Consider the following 18407-nt stretch of genomic DNA (forward strand, 5'->3'; position numbering starts at 1 on the left):
CAACCCACAAGTTCCAGTCAATATCTGGGAAGTTAAAATCCCTCATTATAAGACATTCTGATTTACTAGCCCACTCTACTTCTCTATACAATTGTTCGTTGTACTCATTTGAGTCATTAGGCCTATAACACGGGGGATACAAGGACTAATAGATTAACAGTAGCCACTGGCAGAGGTGGAAGTGATTCTTGCACTGCTTCTATTGAAATGAGCAGAAGCCTGAAAAACAAGATGCAGGATATTACAGAGACTGCTGGGAGTCACTGCGGTACAAGTAAACACATGGGTTGTGTTAGGGTAGCCAAGAATAGAAACAGGTGCATGTATACCTGCGTGTACACCAATGCTAGGAGTTTGGTAAATAAATTTGATGAATTTGAGGTATTGCTCAAAACATCAAAGGCAGATATTGTGGGGATTTCTGAGACGTGGTGTCACACAGATATAAGGAATGCGGAACTGGAATTTGGGGAATACAATGTGTATAGAAAGGATAGACAGGACAGGAGGGGAGGAGGGATTATGCTATTACTTAAGAGACACATAAAGTCCAAGGAAGTGAAGCCAGTCGACATCGATGGACAGGGCAGTGTCGAGTCAGTTTGGTGTGACATAAGCATAGGGAAATCAAAATTGAGGGTAGGAGTGTGCTATAGGCCTAATGACTCTGATGAGTATAATAAGATATCGTACAGGGAAATAGAGTGGGCCAGTAAATCAGAGAGTCTTATAATGGGTGATTTTAATTTCCCAGATATTGACTGGAACTTGTGGGTTGGTCACTCGCACACTAGCAAGGCTTTTGTGGATTTATTGGATGATTGTTTTCTACATCAGCATGTTCGTGAGGCAACAAGAGGGTGTAATGCTCTTGATCTGATTATCAGTAGTGATTCTTCATGCATTAAGAATCTGCAGATAAATGAACCACTAGGTGGCAGTGATCACAGTGTGTTGAAATGGGATTTACTCAAGGAGGTAACTACCATCAGAGGTAAAGGGAAGGGTTTTTGTTTTCGTAAAGGCAACTATGATGGTCTGAGACAGTATTTAAATTCTATACAGTGGCACCAACTGATGATGTTACCAACAGCAAACTCAAAATGGGAAGCATTCAAGGAACTAATCTTGGAGGCTACCAGGCTTTACATACCAACTAAGAAATATTGTTCAAGGTTTAGGCCTAAATGGTTGTCAGATGAACTAATGAGACATGTGGCAGAGAAGAAAAATGCATGGGATACATACAAATTAATGGGTGACATGGAAGCCTATGATAGATATACGTTGGTTTGTAACCAAGTCACAAAGGAGATTAGGCAGGCAAAGGCAGACTACGAAAAATCCTTGGCAGAGGATGCAAAGAAAAACAGAAAAGAGTTCTTTACCTATTTAAACTCAAGAAGGAAAGGGATGAATCAGATTGGTCCACTGGATATTGATGGTTCAACAGTTGAGGATCCTGCTCAGGTGGCTAACAATCTAAACGAGTATTTTGCATCTACATTCACGCATGAGGAGTTATTCAGGAAGGAGAATGATGTAGGTAAAGTAAACATTGGTAGTGAGCTGGATGATTTTGTAATAACTGAGAGGAAAGTGGAGGAGAGATTGTTGAGGATAAACATAAAAAAGGCACCTGGGGTGGATGGGATCTATCCAGTTATATTAAAGGAGGCAGCAAAGGAAGTAAGCAAACCCCTAGCCATAATTATGAGAGATTCTTGGGACTCAGGGGAGGTACCTATAGGCTGGAGATGTGCAAATGTAACCCCAATTCACAAAGGAGGATGAAAGGCTGACACAAGTAATTACAGACCTGTTAGTTTAACTTCTGTTCCAGGTAAATTAATGGAGGCACTGGTTAAAGAAGCACTGCAGGATCATCTAAACAAGAATTCAGTTATAGCTCAGACGCAGCATGGTTTTGTTAAGGGCAGGTCTTGCCTGACCAATTTGATGGGACACAATGATGCAGTCACAAAAGAACTGGATGCAGGGAATAACTTTGATATTATATATTTGGATCTTAGAAAGGCTTTTGATACTGTTGCACATGGAAGACTGATGCACAAATTGGAGCAGTGTGGCATTGGAGGCAAATTGCTGCTATGGATAAGGGGATGGTTGAGTGGCAGAAGACAGAGAGTGGTAATCAATGGACACTTGCTCAACGTGGACTAATGTTATTAGTGCAGTTCCTCAGGGTTCAGTTTTGGGTCCGTTGTTGTTTTCGGTGTTTATGAATGATATTGATGATGGGATATCAAGTTTAATGTCCAAGTTTGCAGATGATACAAAGGTTGGCAGGGTTGTTCAGGACACCACTGACGCTATGCTGCTGCAACAGGATCTGGAAAGGTTGAACAGATGGGCTGAGAGGTGGCAAATGAAGTTTAACATTGACAAATGTAAAGTACTACATATGGGAAACAGTAACCCCCAGAGCAACGTATCAACTCTGCGGTACTACACTGACAGTGGTGGAGAATGAAAAGGACCTGGGGGTAATTGTGCAGGCAGATATGAAGTTCTCTGAGCAGTGCAGACGAGCTGCAAGAGTAGCTCATGGTGTCTTGTCAATGATATACAGGAATTTTTCTAGCAGGGATAAGGAGGTGATTATTCCCTTGTATAAGGCAATGGTTAGGAGACATCTTGAGTACTGTATACAGGTCTGGAGGCCTCATTTCAAGAAGGATGTAGAGCTGCTGGAACGGGTACAGAGAAGGGCAACAAGATTAGTGAATGGAACAAAGGTTGCTCTTACGAAGAAAGGCTTAAGTTTTGCAAATTACAGAGTCTGAAGACTAGGCACCAGCGAGGTGATCTGATAGAGGTGTGTAAGGCTTTGAATGGTTTGAGCATGCTCAATGCCAATGGGATTCTTATTCTTGCTCAGAATAATCAGCTCAGAGGGCATAAATTCAAATTGAGGAAGCATAAATTCAAATTCAGGACGGATGTCGGATAGATATGCAGAAATTTGCCTTTGGCCAGCGGGTGGTTGGTTGGTGGAACCGACTTCCATCACTTATTGTTGAAGTTGATAGCCTAAACAAATTTAAGGCTCAACTGGACAGGTATTTCGAGCGAACGGAGGGGTGAAATGGGAGTGGTGTTTTTTTTTTTTTTTTTTGGCTGATGCTGAATAAGCTTGCTTTCTTGCATCATATGCCTCTACTAATGCTAAACACACTCTTACTCTTCTTTTTGCTTTCGCAGTGCTTATGTCACACCAAACTGACTTAACAGTGCAGTGTTCATCTATATCAACTAGATGCACTTCTTTTGATTTTATGTTTTTCTTAATTAACAGCAGCATAACACCTCCTCCCTTCCTATCCTGTGTATCCCTTCTGTACACATTGTATTCCCCAAATTCCAGTTCTGTATTCCTTATATCTGTGTGACACCACGTCTCTGCTATCCCAACAATATTCGCCTTTGATGTCTTGACCAACATTTCAAATTCATCAAATTTATTTACTATACTTCTAGCATTGGTATACATGCAAGTATACATGTTCCTATTCTTATTATTTACCCTAACACATCCCATATACCCACCTGTTTCACGATGATTGCCATCTGTCACTGAAAACTCCAGCACCCTTCGCTCCTGGTCGCTACTTATTCTTATAGAAGTTGTGCAAGAATCACCTTCACCTCTGCCTGTGGCTACTTTTAACCTTTTAGTCTGTGAATCCGCCCAAGCTAGCAGTTTTCCGACCCACCTAACACTGCCTCGATAGCATCAGCAAATATTCTTGCACCCGTTTTATTAAAGTGTATCCCATCCCTGTAAAAGCAGTCTCTCCTGTTAAAAGCACAAATCAGGCCGAAAAAAATTTTACCCCTTGGGCCTTGCACATTTCCTTCAGGGCCGAATTAATTGACAAGGCTCTCATCATGTACTCCCTTCTATCGTGTCCGGGCAGAATTGCAGACACTTTCAAATTTAAACCTAATTCACGACTTTTTTAACTGTCTCCTTGTTGAAATCCTTTCTCAATTTTAAATTTGCTACTGTCTTTGTCTAGTCTAATAAAGGAGGTAGCATTCTCATATATTTTTTTCAAAATCATAATATATGGGGTATCTATGCCTAGTCTTTCCAGTGCCCGAAACAGTGCCTTATGCTGTATGGAGTCAAATGCCTTTTCATAATCCACAAATGCCAGGCATAATGGTGTTTAATATTCATTTGCTTTCTCCATTAGTTGTAATATTATGTGAAGGTGATCCATAGTTGAGAATTCTGTCCTAAAGCCAGCTTGTCTTTCGGTTGATTCCATCAAGTATTCTTTCTAATCTGTTAGTAATGACCCGCCGACAGGGCTAGCCGGGTGGGTAAAGTGCCTGCCTGGCAACCCAAAGGTTGCGGGTTCTAATCCTGCCTCGGGCTTGGATCAAAGTACTGCAAAAAACTTTGGGAGGTGCATTATGGCCACGGAAGCCGATGTGCCAACAACTAACAAAAAAAAAAAAAAAAAAAAAAGTAATGACCCTTGTGAACAACTTGTATATGTGGGAGCTAATTGGTCTATAATTTCCAATTTCTGATTTATCTCCTTTCTTATGAAGCAAAACTATGATTGCATTATTTCACTCCTTAGGTATGACACCTTTTCTAATGCATTTTTTGAAGAGTCTTGCCAGTTTTTGTGTTATGTCCCTTCCTCCCAATTTAACAATTCTACAGTAACTTCATCTTCTCCTGACGCTTTCTGATTGTTCATTTTCTTCAATCCATGTTCTACCTCATCAGGAAGAATATCGGGTATGTTGTATGTGTTACTAATTTGCAATCCATCTTCCCCACTGCTGACATCATTCCCTCGTTTCTTGTATAATTCTCTATAGTAGTAGTCTTCGGCTATTTGAATTATGCCTTCTCTGCTATTTATAAGTACACCATCGCTATTCTTCAGTTTCAGTATCATTTGTCTTTCTATATTACTGCTCATGGCTGCTGAATGAAGTCCTTTTTTTTCCCTTAATGCTTGTTCTACTTTTTTGTGTTAAATCTTCTTATGTCCTCTCTGAGTCTCTTTCTTAATGGCTTTGCATAACTCAGTATACTCAATTTTCTCCTTGTCAGTGTTTATCTTGCTCTTCATTTGTCACCTTCGGTTCATCATAACAAGTTTTTCTTGACAAATTTTTCCTTCTTTGGATTTGTTTTTCCCTATAGGTTTCTTGGGCTTTATCAGTTTCAGAAAGTTGTAATATTCCTTGTCGATATCTTGGTTCTGAGCAATCTGCAGAAGCTCAAACTTGTTCTTAAGTTCCAGTATATACTGCTTTTTCTCCTCTTCTGTTATCTCAAACACCGCATTATTTACTCAAGTCAGTTTTTTCCTTTCTTTCCCTACATCTATATCAAGTGTGCATCTTACCATTCTGTGATCGCTTCCAATATTTACCTTGTTCAGGACACTAACATCATTCACTATATATCTTCTGTTAGTGAGGATGAAGTCGATTTCATTAGTTGTTAATCCACTTGGACTCTTCCATGTACACTTTCTGTTCACCCTTTTCTTGAAAGAAAGTGTTCATTACTGACAATCCTTGAAACTCTGCAAATTGCATAAGTCTTTCACCTTTCATTTCTTTCACCAATTCCAAAATTTCCTATAGTTCCCCTTTCTGCACCGTTTTGTCTTTTTCCAACCTTAGCAGTGAAGTCTCCCATAATAATAGTGTAATGGGTTTTCTGCACATCTAGAAGACTCAATTTTGGTGTACATTTCTTCAACCTCTTCATCATCGTGGCTCAATGTTGGTGCATAAATCATTATAACCTTTAGCTTGTACGTTTTAAAAATCTTGAGTATTAGTCTTGACACGCTTGGTGATGTACTTTTGAATTCCAAAATATTGTTTATTATATCTTTATGGACCACAAACCCAACTCTACCTTTGCTCCTTTCACTGTTTCCACTGGTGGACAGCAGATTTCCACTTGATAAACTTATAAATGTATTATATCTTTATGGACCAGAAACCCAACTCTACCTTCGCTCCTTTCACCGTTTCCATTGGTGTACAGCAGATTTCCACTTTATAAACTTATAAGTGATTCATTTCTTCTTCTTCTGGGCCGACCGGGCTAGCCGAGTGGGTAAAGTACCTGCCCGGCAACCCAAAGGTCGCGGGTTCGATTCCCGCCTCGGGCTTGGATCAAAGTACTGTAAAAACCTTGGGAGGTGCAATATGGCCACAGAAGCCGATGCGCCAACAACTACCAAATCAGTCAATCAGTCAGTCTTCTTCTTCTTCTTCTTGTATCAGCCAAACCGATGATATTCGAATTCACATTTTCTAGTTCCTTCTCCAGCTCTAATATTCTGTCTTCACCGATGAGCAATCTTATGTTGTAACAGGCCAAGTTCAGTTTCCGTGCAGGGCAGCCTGGTCGAACCCAGAGATTCTTAGCACACTCTGCTTCCACTCTGATCTTCTAGCTGCCGTAAGAGGGGGAGTGAAAGCCGCTGGAGACTGCGGCCCATTTGTTTCGCCGTGTTGTTATATGCTGGAGGGTTTGGTCTTTTCCACTTCATGCTGACCAGGCATCTTGAGGAGAATCACTATACACGTTCGTTGCCACCTAACTAACGTAACGAGAAGGCGTGCATGAGTGGATTTTAGGAAGGCAGGCCAACCGGACTTCTCCTAAATCTTCTGTAATAGAAAGATATTAGATCCATCAGTGTTTTACACTGAGTTTCTGATAACACACAGAATACCTGTTCCCCTCTAAGCCCCTAAAGTAAAATAAATAAGTAATAATTATTTATTATTTAAACTGTATTTTTGTGATTAGTACAATAAATAAGTAATAATTAAAATTTGATATAAACAAACTGGTATATTTTATATTACATATCAATCGATTTATATTTGAATCTGTAGATATAAAATTTGTTTCTCTGCATAAAATTAAAGTTATGCAGAAAATCCAGTTTTCAGTAATTAAGAATTTTCTCCGGACCACCAAACATTGCAAAAATTCGTACATTGCCCAATTCTCTAAATTTTGGGGACCTCTGTTCTAGATGTGTGATACCGATGGCAATGATAGAGGATGTGCTCCCAATCCTCAGGGAATGGATGCCTCATAAGTCCTAGCTCAGCAAACTTGGGATTTAGCAAGACGTGCTGTAACATGCGTGTTGTGTAGAGTCCTGAGAGAACCACAGAGGATGTTTCATATATGTGATTTAAACTTGTGACCCTAAGCCATAACATGTATGAGGCCCTTCACCGGTTCACTCTGACAATACTAAAAAAGAATTTTTAAGGTAGAGTGAGGCCCCTTGTAATATAAGGCCCTAAACTGAAGTTTATTCAGCTTATGTGAAAATCAAGCCCTGGCATTTGGAATGAATCTCATTAGCATTAGTAGAGGCATTTGATGCAAGAAAGCAAGCTTATGCAGCATCAGCCAAAAAAAAAAAAAAAAAACCCACTTCACCCCTCTGTTCGTTCAAAATACCTGTCCAGCTGAGCCTTAAACTTATTTAGGCTATCAACCTCCACTACAGGGGATGGAAGTTCTGTTCCACCAACCAACCAACCACCCGCTGGATAAAGGCAAATTTCCGCACGTCTATCCTACATCTATCTTTCCTCAATTTGAATTTATGCCCTCTCAGGTGATTATTCTGAGCAAGAGGAAGAATCCCATCAGCATTGAGCATGCTCAAACCATTCAAGGCTTTATACACCTCTATCAGATCACCTCGCTGGTGCCTAGTCACCAGACACTGTAATTTGCAAAACTTAAGCCTTTCTTCGTAAGAGCACCCGCTTTGTTCCATTCACTAATCTTGTTGCCCTTCTCTGTACTCGTTCCATCACCTCTACATCCTTCTTGAAATGAGGCCTCCAGACCTGTATACAGTACTCTAGGTGTGGCCTGACCATTGCCTTATACAAGGGAATAATCACCTCCTTATCCCTGCTGGAAAAATTCCTGTATATCATTGACAATACTCCATGAGCTACTCTTGCAGCCCGTCTGCACTGCTCAGAGAACTTCATATCTGCCTGCACAACCACCCCCAAGTCCCTTTCATTCTCTACCAGTGTCAGTATAGTACCACAGAGTTGATACGTTGCTCTGGGGTTGCTGTTTCCCATGTGTAGTACTTTATATTTGTCAATGTTAAACTTCATTTGCCACCTCTCAGCCCATCTGCTCAACCTTTCCACATCCTGTTGCAGCAGCATAGTGTCAGTAGTGTCCTTGACAACCCTGCCAACCTTTGTATCGTCTGCAAACTTGGACATTAAGCTTGATATACCATCATCAATATCATTTATAAATACAGAAAACAATAACGGACCCAACACTGAGCCCTGAGGGACTCCACTAATAACATTAGTCCACGATGAGCAGTGTCCATTGATTAACACTTTCTGTCTTCTCCCCCTCAACCACCCATTTATCCATAGCAGCAATTTGCCTCCAATGCCACACTGCTCCAATTTGTGCAGCAGTCTTCCATGTGCAACAGTATCAAAAGCCTTTCTAAGATCCAAGTATATAATATCAAAGCTATTCCCTGCATCCAGTTCTTTTGTGACTGCATCATAATATCCAATCCAATTGGTCAGGCAAAACTTCCCCTTAACAAAGCCATGCTGTGTCCGAGCTATAACTGAAGTCTTGTCTAAATGATCCTGCAGTGCTTCTTTAACCAGTGCCTCCATTAATTTTCCTGGAACAGAAGTTAAGCTCACAGGCCTATAATTACTTGTGTCAGCCTTTGATCCTCCTTTGTGAATTGGGGTCACATTTGCACATTTCCAGTCTATGGGTACCTCCCCTGAGTCCAAGGAAGCTCTTATAATTATGGCTAACGGATTGCTTACTTCCTTTGCTGCCTCCTTTAATATAACTGAATAGATCCCATCCACCCCGGGTGCCTTTCTTGTGTTTATCTTCAACAGTTTCTCCACCGCTTTACTCCCAGTTATTTCAAGATTCTGTAGCTTACTGCTAGAGTTGAATACACCTCTTGCATTCCCCTCGCTGAATAACTCCTCATGTGTGAATGTCGATGCAAAGTATTCATTTAGTTTGTTAGCTACCTGAGCAGGATCATCAACAGTTGACCCATCAATATCAAGTGGACCAATCTGATTCATCCCCTTCCTTCTAGAGTTTACATAAGTAAAGAACTCTTTACTGTTTTTCTTTGCATCCCTTGCCAAGGATTTCTCGTAATCTGCCTTCGCCTGCCTAACCTCCTTTGTAACTTGGTTGCATATCAACTTGTATCTATCATAGGCTTCTGTGTCATGTTTTAATTTGTAAGTATCCCATGCATTTTTCTTCTCTGCCATATGCCTATTTAGTTCATCTGACATCCATTTTGGCCTAAACCTTGAACAATATTTCTTAGTTGGTATGTAAAGCCTAGTAGCTTCCAAGATAAGTTCTTTGAATGCTTCCCATTTTGCATTTGCTGTTGGTAACATCATCAGTTGGTCCCACTGTATAGAATTTAAATACAGTCTCAGTCCATCGTAGTCGCCTTTACGGAAGCAATAACCCTTCCCTTTACCCCTAATGGTAGTTACCTCTTTGAGTAAATCCCACTTCAGCACACTGTGATCACTGCCACCTAGTGGTTCATTTATCTGCAGATTCTTAATGCATGAAGAATCACTGCTGATAATCAAATCAAGAGTATTACTCCCTCTAGTTGCCTCCCGAACATGCTGATGTAGAAAACAATCATCCAATAAATCCACAAAAGCCCTGCTAGTGTGTGAGTAACCAGCCCCCAAATTCCACTCAATATCTGGGAAATTAAAATCCCCCATTATAAGACTCTCTGATTTACTGGCCCACTATTTCCCTCTACAGTTTCTTATTATACTTATCAGAGTCATTAGGCCTATAGCACACTCCTACTCTCAATTTTGATCTCCCAATGCTTATGTCACACCAAACTGACTCAACACTGCACTGTCCAGCGATGTCGACTGGCTTCACTTCCTTGGTTTTTATGTGTTTCTTAACTAATAGCATAACCCCTCCCCCCCTTCCTATCCTGTCTATCCTTTCTGTAGACGTTGTACTCCCCAAATTCCAGTTCTGCATCCCTTATATCTGTGTGACACCACGTCTCTGATATCCCAACAATATCTGCCTTTGATGTTTTGAGTAATACCTCAAATTCATCAAATTTATTTACTAAACTCCTAGCATTGGTGTACACGCAAGTATACCTGCACCTGTTTCTATTCTTAGCTACCCTAACACAATCCATGTGTTTACTTGTACCGCAATAGCTCCCAGCAGTCTCGGAAATATCCTGCATCTTGTTTTTCAGGTTTCTGGTCATTCCAATGGAAGCAGTGCAAGAATCTCTTTCACCTCTGCCAGTGGCTACTGTCAATCTATTGGTCTTTGTCTCCCCCCAAGCTAGCAGTTTTCCGACCCACCTAACACTGATTCGATAGCATCAGCAAATATTCTTGCACCCTTTCTATTTAAGTGTATCCCATCCCTGTAGAAGCAATCTCTCCTGTTAACAAGTACAGTCCAGGCTGAAAAAAATTCTACCCCTTGAGCCTTGCACAATCTTTCCAGGGCCGAATTGATCGACAAGGCTCTCATCATATACTCTCTCCTATCGTGAAATCTTTATAATGCTGCACTTTCGGGTGGTGTTCCAGTTTTCTTGTGAAGATCTCAGTAAGGTGAGCAGTAATCTGCAGGTCCCACAGGAAATACTTGTTGTTGTTGACTATTGTCAGGGAGATGGGGAATATATTATGCAAAAAAGGATAGGTGAAACTGGACCAGGGTATGTCTACCAGGGACAAAAGTTGATGACACTGTACAGCAGATATCTTTTAAGGGCACAAAAAATGATATTATTGCACATATTAGCACTAATGACTTTAAGAGCAAGGGACCGGTAGATTTAATTAACAAGTACATATAAATGTTGAAAAAAATCACGAACTTGGGATGAATTTGAAAGTGTCTGCAAGTGCCCAGACACGATAGGAGGGTGGATATAACAGTAATAGAGGCATGTGATGCAAGAAAGCAAGCATATGAGCTTATGAAGCATCAGCCAAAACACCATTCACACAACCATTCCCTCTAAAAGTTTGTCCAGTTCCTCCTTGAATTTATTTAAGCAATCAACTTCCACAAGGTCAGATGGAAGATGGTTCCAGCAGTTAACCACATGAATGGATGGGTGAAATTCCCATTTCACCCATCCATTCACCCCAAATGTTTCTCTAGTTCTGTCTTGAACTTATTTAAGTTGTTGACCTCCACTACAACACATGAATGTTTGTTCCAACTATCAACCACCTGCTAGCTAAAGGAAAATTTCTGCACATCTATTCTGCAACTGTCTTCCCTCAATTTGCATTTATGCCCTCTCAGGTTCGTAATCTGAGCAAGTGGAAGAATCCAATCATATTTCGGTGTGCTCAAATCATCAAGGCCTTATACATCTCGATCAGATCACCTTGCAGGTGCCTAGTAGCCACTGCAATTCACAGAAATTAAACCTCCCTTCGTCAGAGTACCCATTCATTCCCCTCATCAATCATGTTGCCTTTCTCTGTACACGCTCAAGCAAATCTACATCCTACCTAAAATGAGGCCTCCAGACCTGTACACAGTACTCAAGGCATGGCCATTGCATAATACAAAGGAATAATCACCTCCATTTCCCTGCTAGCAAAATTCCTGTATATCATTGACAAAACCCCATGAGTGCTCTGGCAACCTGTCGCCACTGCTCACAAAACTTCATGTCTGAATGCACAATTATTCCCAGATCTGCTTCACTTTCTACCACCTTAAGTGTAGAACCACACAGTTGGTACGTTTCTCTGGGGTTACTTCTACCCATATGCAGTACTTTGCTTTTGCCAATATTAAATTTCAGTTGCGACTTCTCAGCCCATCTGCCCAAATTTTCTAGATGCTGTTGCAGTAGCACACTGCAATTACTGTCATTAACAACCCTGCCAACCTTTGTATCATCTGCAAACTTCGACACAGCCTGATGTACTTTCATCAATATCATTGATAAATATACAAAACAACAGTGGGCCCAACACCTAATAAGATTAGTCCACGAAGAGGACTAATCTTATTAGGCTTTTGCCACTGCTCCAATTTGTACAGTAGTCTTCTATGTGCAGCAGTGTCAAAAGCCTTCCTGAAATCCAAGTATATAGCCTTCCTGAAATCCAAGTATATGATATCAAAATTATTTTTTGCATCCAGTTACTTTGTAACCACATCATAGTATCCAATCAAATTTGTCAGACAAGACTTTCATTTAACAAACCCATGCTGTCTCTGAATTATAGCTGCAGTCTTGTCTAGATGATGAGACTTGTGAATCACTTCAGCCCTGTATAGATTTTACAAGGCTCATTGGGTAGAATTTTTTTAAGCGTGGTCTGTGCTTGCTAACAGGAGAGACTGCTTCTACAGGGATGAGATACAGTCAGTCCTCGCATAACACGTGTTTACACTACACGAATTCGATCATACACGATTTATAAATAGGGGAACGATATCTTATATAACACGAACCGAATTCGCTTATGCACGATTCATCTTTGTGTTTACAAGAAATGGCAGTCGAACGCGGAATCGCCCCAACCGAACGCAACACAATAGAAATCAAGAGAAGATTCTGAAAATGTATTTATGTGTTTTATATCAGTGAAGGGGAAACACATTTCACCATAATAACGTAAAAACCAACACAATTCCAGCTATATCGCAAATGCAATTAGATCAAGTTTACTACCAGTTTATAACAGATTCCACCAGCAGGAACGCAACTGGAAATTGTTTTTATTGTTTTGTGGTAGTAACCCCTAGAAATGTGCTTTAGTAAAATGTGAGGTTTAATAGTGTATCTCTGCCTTTACGGTGTCATTTATTCAGTTTCTACACGTGCGCAGCTTTGTTTATGTTAATCAAGCGTGCCTCCTCGTTTTCTAATTGTGCTTTATTCCCTAAAAATGAGTAAAATACTTAAAAAGGTGTGAAAAGGAAGCGTCCTGGGCACTGCAGATTCAGAGAGAAAAAGAAAAGCAATATCAATAAACAGAGGCGGACTGGATCAAAAATTCTTACCCGGGAAAATTTATAGTGGCCTCATACTAGCGTTTATGGCCAAAATCACACCGGCACCTGGGGCAGATGGAATCTATCCAGTTATATTGAAGGAGGCAGAGAGGGAAGTAAGCAAACCCTTAGCCTTAATTAGGAGAGCATCCTTAGATTCAGGGGAGGTCCCCATAGACTGGAGATGTGCAAATGTATCCCCGATTCACAAAGGAGTTAAAAGGTTGATGCAAATAATTAATGACCTGTCAGTTTAACTTCTGTTCCGGAGAAAATAATGGAGTCACTGGTTAAAGATGTGATGCAGGATCACCTAGACAAGCCTGCAGTAACAGTTCCAACACAGCATGGGTTTGATAAGGTGATGTCTTGTCTGACCAATTTGAATGGATACTAACGATGTGGTCAAAAAGGAACTGGATGCAAAAATAATTTTGACATCATATACTTGGATTTCAAGAAAAATACGGAAGACTGCTGTTCAAATTGAAGCAGTATGGCATTAAGGGCAAGTTGCTACAATGGATAAAGGGATGGTTGAGTGAGAGATGGCAGAGAGTGGTAATAAATGGACACTGCTCTACATGGACTAACGTTATTAGTGGAATCCCGCAGGGTTCAGTACTGGACCCATTGTTATTTTGTGAATTTATTAATGATATCGTTGAAGGTATATCAGACTTAATGTCCAAGTTTGCAGATGCTACAAAGGTTGGCAGGGTTGTTAATGATAGTAAACAGTATGCTACTGCAACAGGATCTAGAAAAGTTAGGTAGATGGGTTGAGAAGTGGCAACTTAAGTTTAATATTAACATATGCAAAGTGCTTCGTATGGGTAGCAGTAACCCAAGAGAAACGTACCAAATTTTTGATACTACACCCAGGGAGGTGGAGAAGAAAAAGACCTGGAGGTAATTGTGCAGTCGAATACGTAATTCTTCGAGCAGTTCAACAGGCTGCCAGAGCAGGTCATGGATTTTTGTCAATGATATATAGGAATTTTGCTAGCAGAGACAAAGAGGTGACTATATCTTTGCATAAGGCAATGGTCAGGCCACACCTTGAGTACTGCATACAGATCTGAAGGCCTCATTTTAGGAAGATGTAAAGTTGCTAGAATGAGTACAGAGAAGGGCAACAAGATTGGTGAGAGGAACAATGAGGTTCTCTTGCCAGGAGAGGCTTAAATTCTTTAAGTTGCAGCATCTGGAGACTAGGCACCTGCAAAGTGATCTGATTGAGGAGTTCCAGGCCTTGAATGGTTTGAGCAGGCTCAATGCTGATGGGATTCCTCTGCTTGCTCAGATTAAGAACCTGAGGGGGCAGATTCAAATTGAGGAAAGACAGTTTAGAATAGATGTGTGGAAGTTTGCCTTTAGCCAGTAGGTTGGTGGAACAGACTTCCATCTCTTGTTGTGGAAGTTGATAGCTTAAACAAATTTAAGGCTGAACTAGACAAACATTTGGAGTGACCAGATGGGAGAAATGGGAAGGTTTTTTTTTTTTTTTTTTCTTGCATCATATGCTTCAACTAATGCTAATGTTTTTCTTTTCTTGCTTCCAGGAATTTGTAAAGTCTAGACTGTAGTTTAGGGTGAATGCAAGAGAGCCGTCTTTTGCCAGTAGAGTAGGCTTCTTGTTATAATTTCGAGTTGCAGGGACGGAGCCTCTGCAAGGATCTGGAGGCCCACTGTGCTGATGGTGCAGCAGGCACGAGTGATGGCTAAGAGAATAAGAGAATATGTCACTGAATCGAATTCAATTTACATTCATTTCTAGCATCTAAGATAGCAATCGCAAGAAAAAATGGCTTATTTGGCTTATATTTTAATATGATACTGTACCCAATCAGAAGTACGCACATTTGTAAGATCAAGCCTGTGTGCTGACACAAAAAATATGGACTACTAATTACCTTCTACAATAAAACAGTAAATAGGCCTACAGTAGATACGAACCAGTCTGAAATCAAGCCACAAAGGAAGTCAGGCAAACCAAGGAAGACTACAAGGAGTCTCTGGCAAAGAAAAGCAGCAGACTTCCCTACCAGTACAAACAGAGTTATGAATCGTATTGGTCCGCCAGATGTGAATGGTCCAATAGTTCATGATGCTGTTGAAAAATCAAATAGATACCTTTCACCCACACACGAGGATCCCTAAAGGGATAAGGACTCTATGGCAAATGAGGGGGAAAAGTGGAACAAATTATTGAAGTTAAATGTAAAAACTGCACCTGGGGTGGGTGGCATCTATCCAGTTACACTAAAGGAAACAGCAGGGGAGGCAAGCAAACTCTTAGCCACAACTATAAGAACATCCTGGAATTCAGGGAAAGCACCCATGGACTGGAGCCACACAAATGCATCCCCAACCCACAAAGGGTGACATGAGCAATTACAGGCCTGGTAGCTAGATTTATGATGTGGCTGGCTATGCTAGCCACTGTACAATGTGTATAATTTGCTGTTGCTAAATCTGTTGGTCCCACTACATAAAATTTAAAAACTTTCTGAGACTACTGTAGTCCCCTTTATGAAAGCAAAAGCATATCTGTACTTTACATTTATAAATCATATTTTTATAAAACCTGTTTGTAAATTCAAATGTATGTTAATATTAATTTAAAAAGTTTAACAATGTGACATGTAAATAACAACTTACTTGTTCAAGAGTGCTAAGATATGATGTTTCAAAGTTGCCCTTGCATGTATCCAGAATGAACTTTTCAATGTGACATCGGGCTACAGTTAATGCAACATCCCCAACAACAGGTTCCAGTAGTTCTAAACTGCATCTGAAAATAACAGTAAATGAGCAAAAATTGAGATTACTATATATCACACAAAATAATACCCATATAATTTCTACTGCCCCTACTGATAACATGCACTGTGTGTTTACTGAGAATGGAGGGAAAAATTTGAGGTAGCAGGAAACCAGTTTGTCTGGTAAGTTTCCCGAAGTATGCCATGGTTCTCGTGTTGGCTTTCTTTACCTTCACCACCTTCCTTAGACATAATTTGGGGCTTGAACTTAATTCACAACAAAGAAATGATTCCAATATGGTTCTTAAGAACAAAGTTTAGTAACACATAGCCGAAAAAATTATAAACGATCAAATAAAAACCAAAATAACCTTACAAAAATCTTAAAATTCGTGAACTCCAAGCTTCAAAGTCACAATTTTTTATGGTCCAAAGAAGCACAAATTCAATGGCACAGAACCTAACAAGGGGATTTCCCAACAAAATAAAATACAGAGATTTCCCAATATATATATATATTTTTTTTTTGCATAACGAGCGAGTCAACAGCAGGGATTTGCAAAAAAAGAATAGAAATGTTGAAAAATTACGACCAACATAATAGCAAGGTTTTCCCTGCATAAGAGGCTCAAAAATAACGTGTTATGGTATTTTCTGCCACAATTCTCTAACCATGTTAGAGCAAAACCATGTTATGTCAGTACCATGTTGTGCAAGGATTGCTGCAACTTATCAATCGTGTTAGAGTGAAATGGTGTTGTATAAGTACTGTGTTAAACGGGGGTTGCCTGTAGTCTTGGATTTAATATACTTGTTAACTAAGAGCATAACCTCTCTGCCCCTCTATCCTGTCTGTCCTTCTTGTATATATATGATATATACATGATCTGTTAGTTTTCCCCAATTCTGTTCTGGGGAAATAATGAAGTCACTGGTTAGAGAAGCAGTGCAAGATCATCTAGACTTCTAGATAGAATGATTGATATAAAAATTTAAAGAAGTCAAAGATTAATAGAATACTCAATGATGAGTACCAAGCAGTGCTCCTTCAGAATAATTTTAACTTCATATCTGCCCATGTCATAAATTCCAGATCCCTTTCTTCCTCTGATATTTTGGGGTTGCTATTCACCAAGTGAATAGCAGTTACAGACCTGTTAGTTTAACTTCCTTTCCGGTGAGACTAATGGGGTCACTGATTAAAGAAGCATTGCTGGATCAACTAGACAAGACTGCAGTAATAATTCAGACACAGCATGGGTTTGTTAAGGGGGCGTCTTGTCTGATCAACTTGACTGGATACTATGATGTGATCACAAAGGAAGGGATGCAAAAAACAATTTTAATGTCATATACTTAGATTTCAGGAAAGCTTTTGATACCATTACAAATCAAGGACTACTCTACATATTAGAGCAGTATGGCATTAAGGGCAAAAGGCAATGGATAAAAGGATGGTGGAGTGGGAAAAGACAAAGAGTGGTATTCAATGGATGCTGCACTCCATGAACTAATGTTATTAGTGGAGTCCCCCATGGTTTCAGCGTTGGGCCCAGTATCGTTTTGTATATTTATCAAATATTGATGAAGGCATAATGTGAAAGTTTGCATGTGATACAAAGGACGGCAGGGATGTTAATGACAGTAAGCTACTGCACAACAAGATCTAGAAAACTGACAAATGCAAAGTACTGCATATGAGTAGGAGTAACCCCAGAGAACTGTACCAATTGTGTGGTACTAAACTCTGGGTAGTGGAGAATAAAAAAGACCTGGGGGTAATTTTACAGTCAGATATGAATGTTTTTGAGCAGTGTAGACAGGTGGAACAGGCTTCCATCTTTTGTTGTGGAAGCTAATAGCCTAAATAAATTTAAAGGCTGAGCTGAACATGCATTTGGAACGAATGGAGGGGTGAATTGGGAGGATTTTTTTTTTTTTTTGACCGATGCTGCATAAGCTTGCTTTCTTGCATCGTATGCCTCTACTAATGCTAATGCTAACTCTGCATAACCGATTAAGATTTTCCTCTAATTCTTCGGGATCATGGCTTATGATTACAATGTCATCTGCAAATTGTAAATGGTTTAGGTACTCTCCATTCACATTGACTCCTTTGCACGACCAGTTCAATCCTCTGAAAGCTTATTCAAGGGCAGCAGTAAACACCTTTGGAGATATTGTCTTCTTGCCGAACTCCTTTCTCAATTTTAAATTTGCTACTGTGCTTATCTAGTCTAATAAAGGAGGTAGCGTTCTCATATATATTTTTTTTTTTTTTTTTTTTTTTGGCTGATGCTGCATAAGCTTGCTTTCTTGCATCAAATGCCTCTACTAATGCTAATGCTAATATTTTCTTCAAAATCATAATGTACTGAGATGTATATGCCTTGTGTTTCCAGCGCCTGAAACATTTCCTTATGCTGTATCGAGTCAAATGCCTTTTCATAATCCACAAATTCCAGGAATAATGGTGTTTTATATTCATTTTCTTT

The 18407-nt window shown here is 39.9% G+C and overlaps 1 protein-coding gene across 1 annotated transcript in view; it reads right to left on the reverse strand.

Moving 5' to 3' along the window:
* Positions 1–18407, reverse strand: part of mr (anaphase promoting complex subunit morula) — a 596234-nt gene that overhangs the window by 472609 nt on the left and 105218 nt on the right. Inside the window, exon 4 of the mRNA XM_090388952.1 lies at positions 15809–15941. Within this exon, the coding sequence (XP_090245078.1) occupies positions 15809–15941 (133 nt within the window). The remainder of the gene's footprint in view (positions 1–15808; positions 15942–18407) is intronic.

Source organism: Mastigoproctus giganteus, chromosome 2 (assembly GCF_048544385.1).
Source record: "Mastigoproctus giganteus isolate SK-2022 chromosome 2, ASM4854438v1, whole genome shotgun sequence".
Lineage (NCBI taxonomy): Eukaryota > Metazoa > Arthropoda > Arachnida > Uropygi > Thelyphonidae > Mastigoproctus > Mastigoproctus giganteus.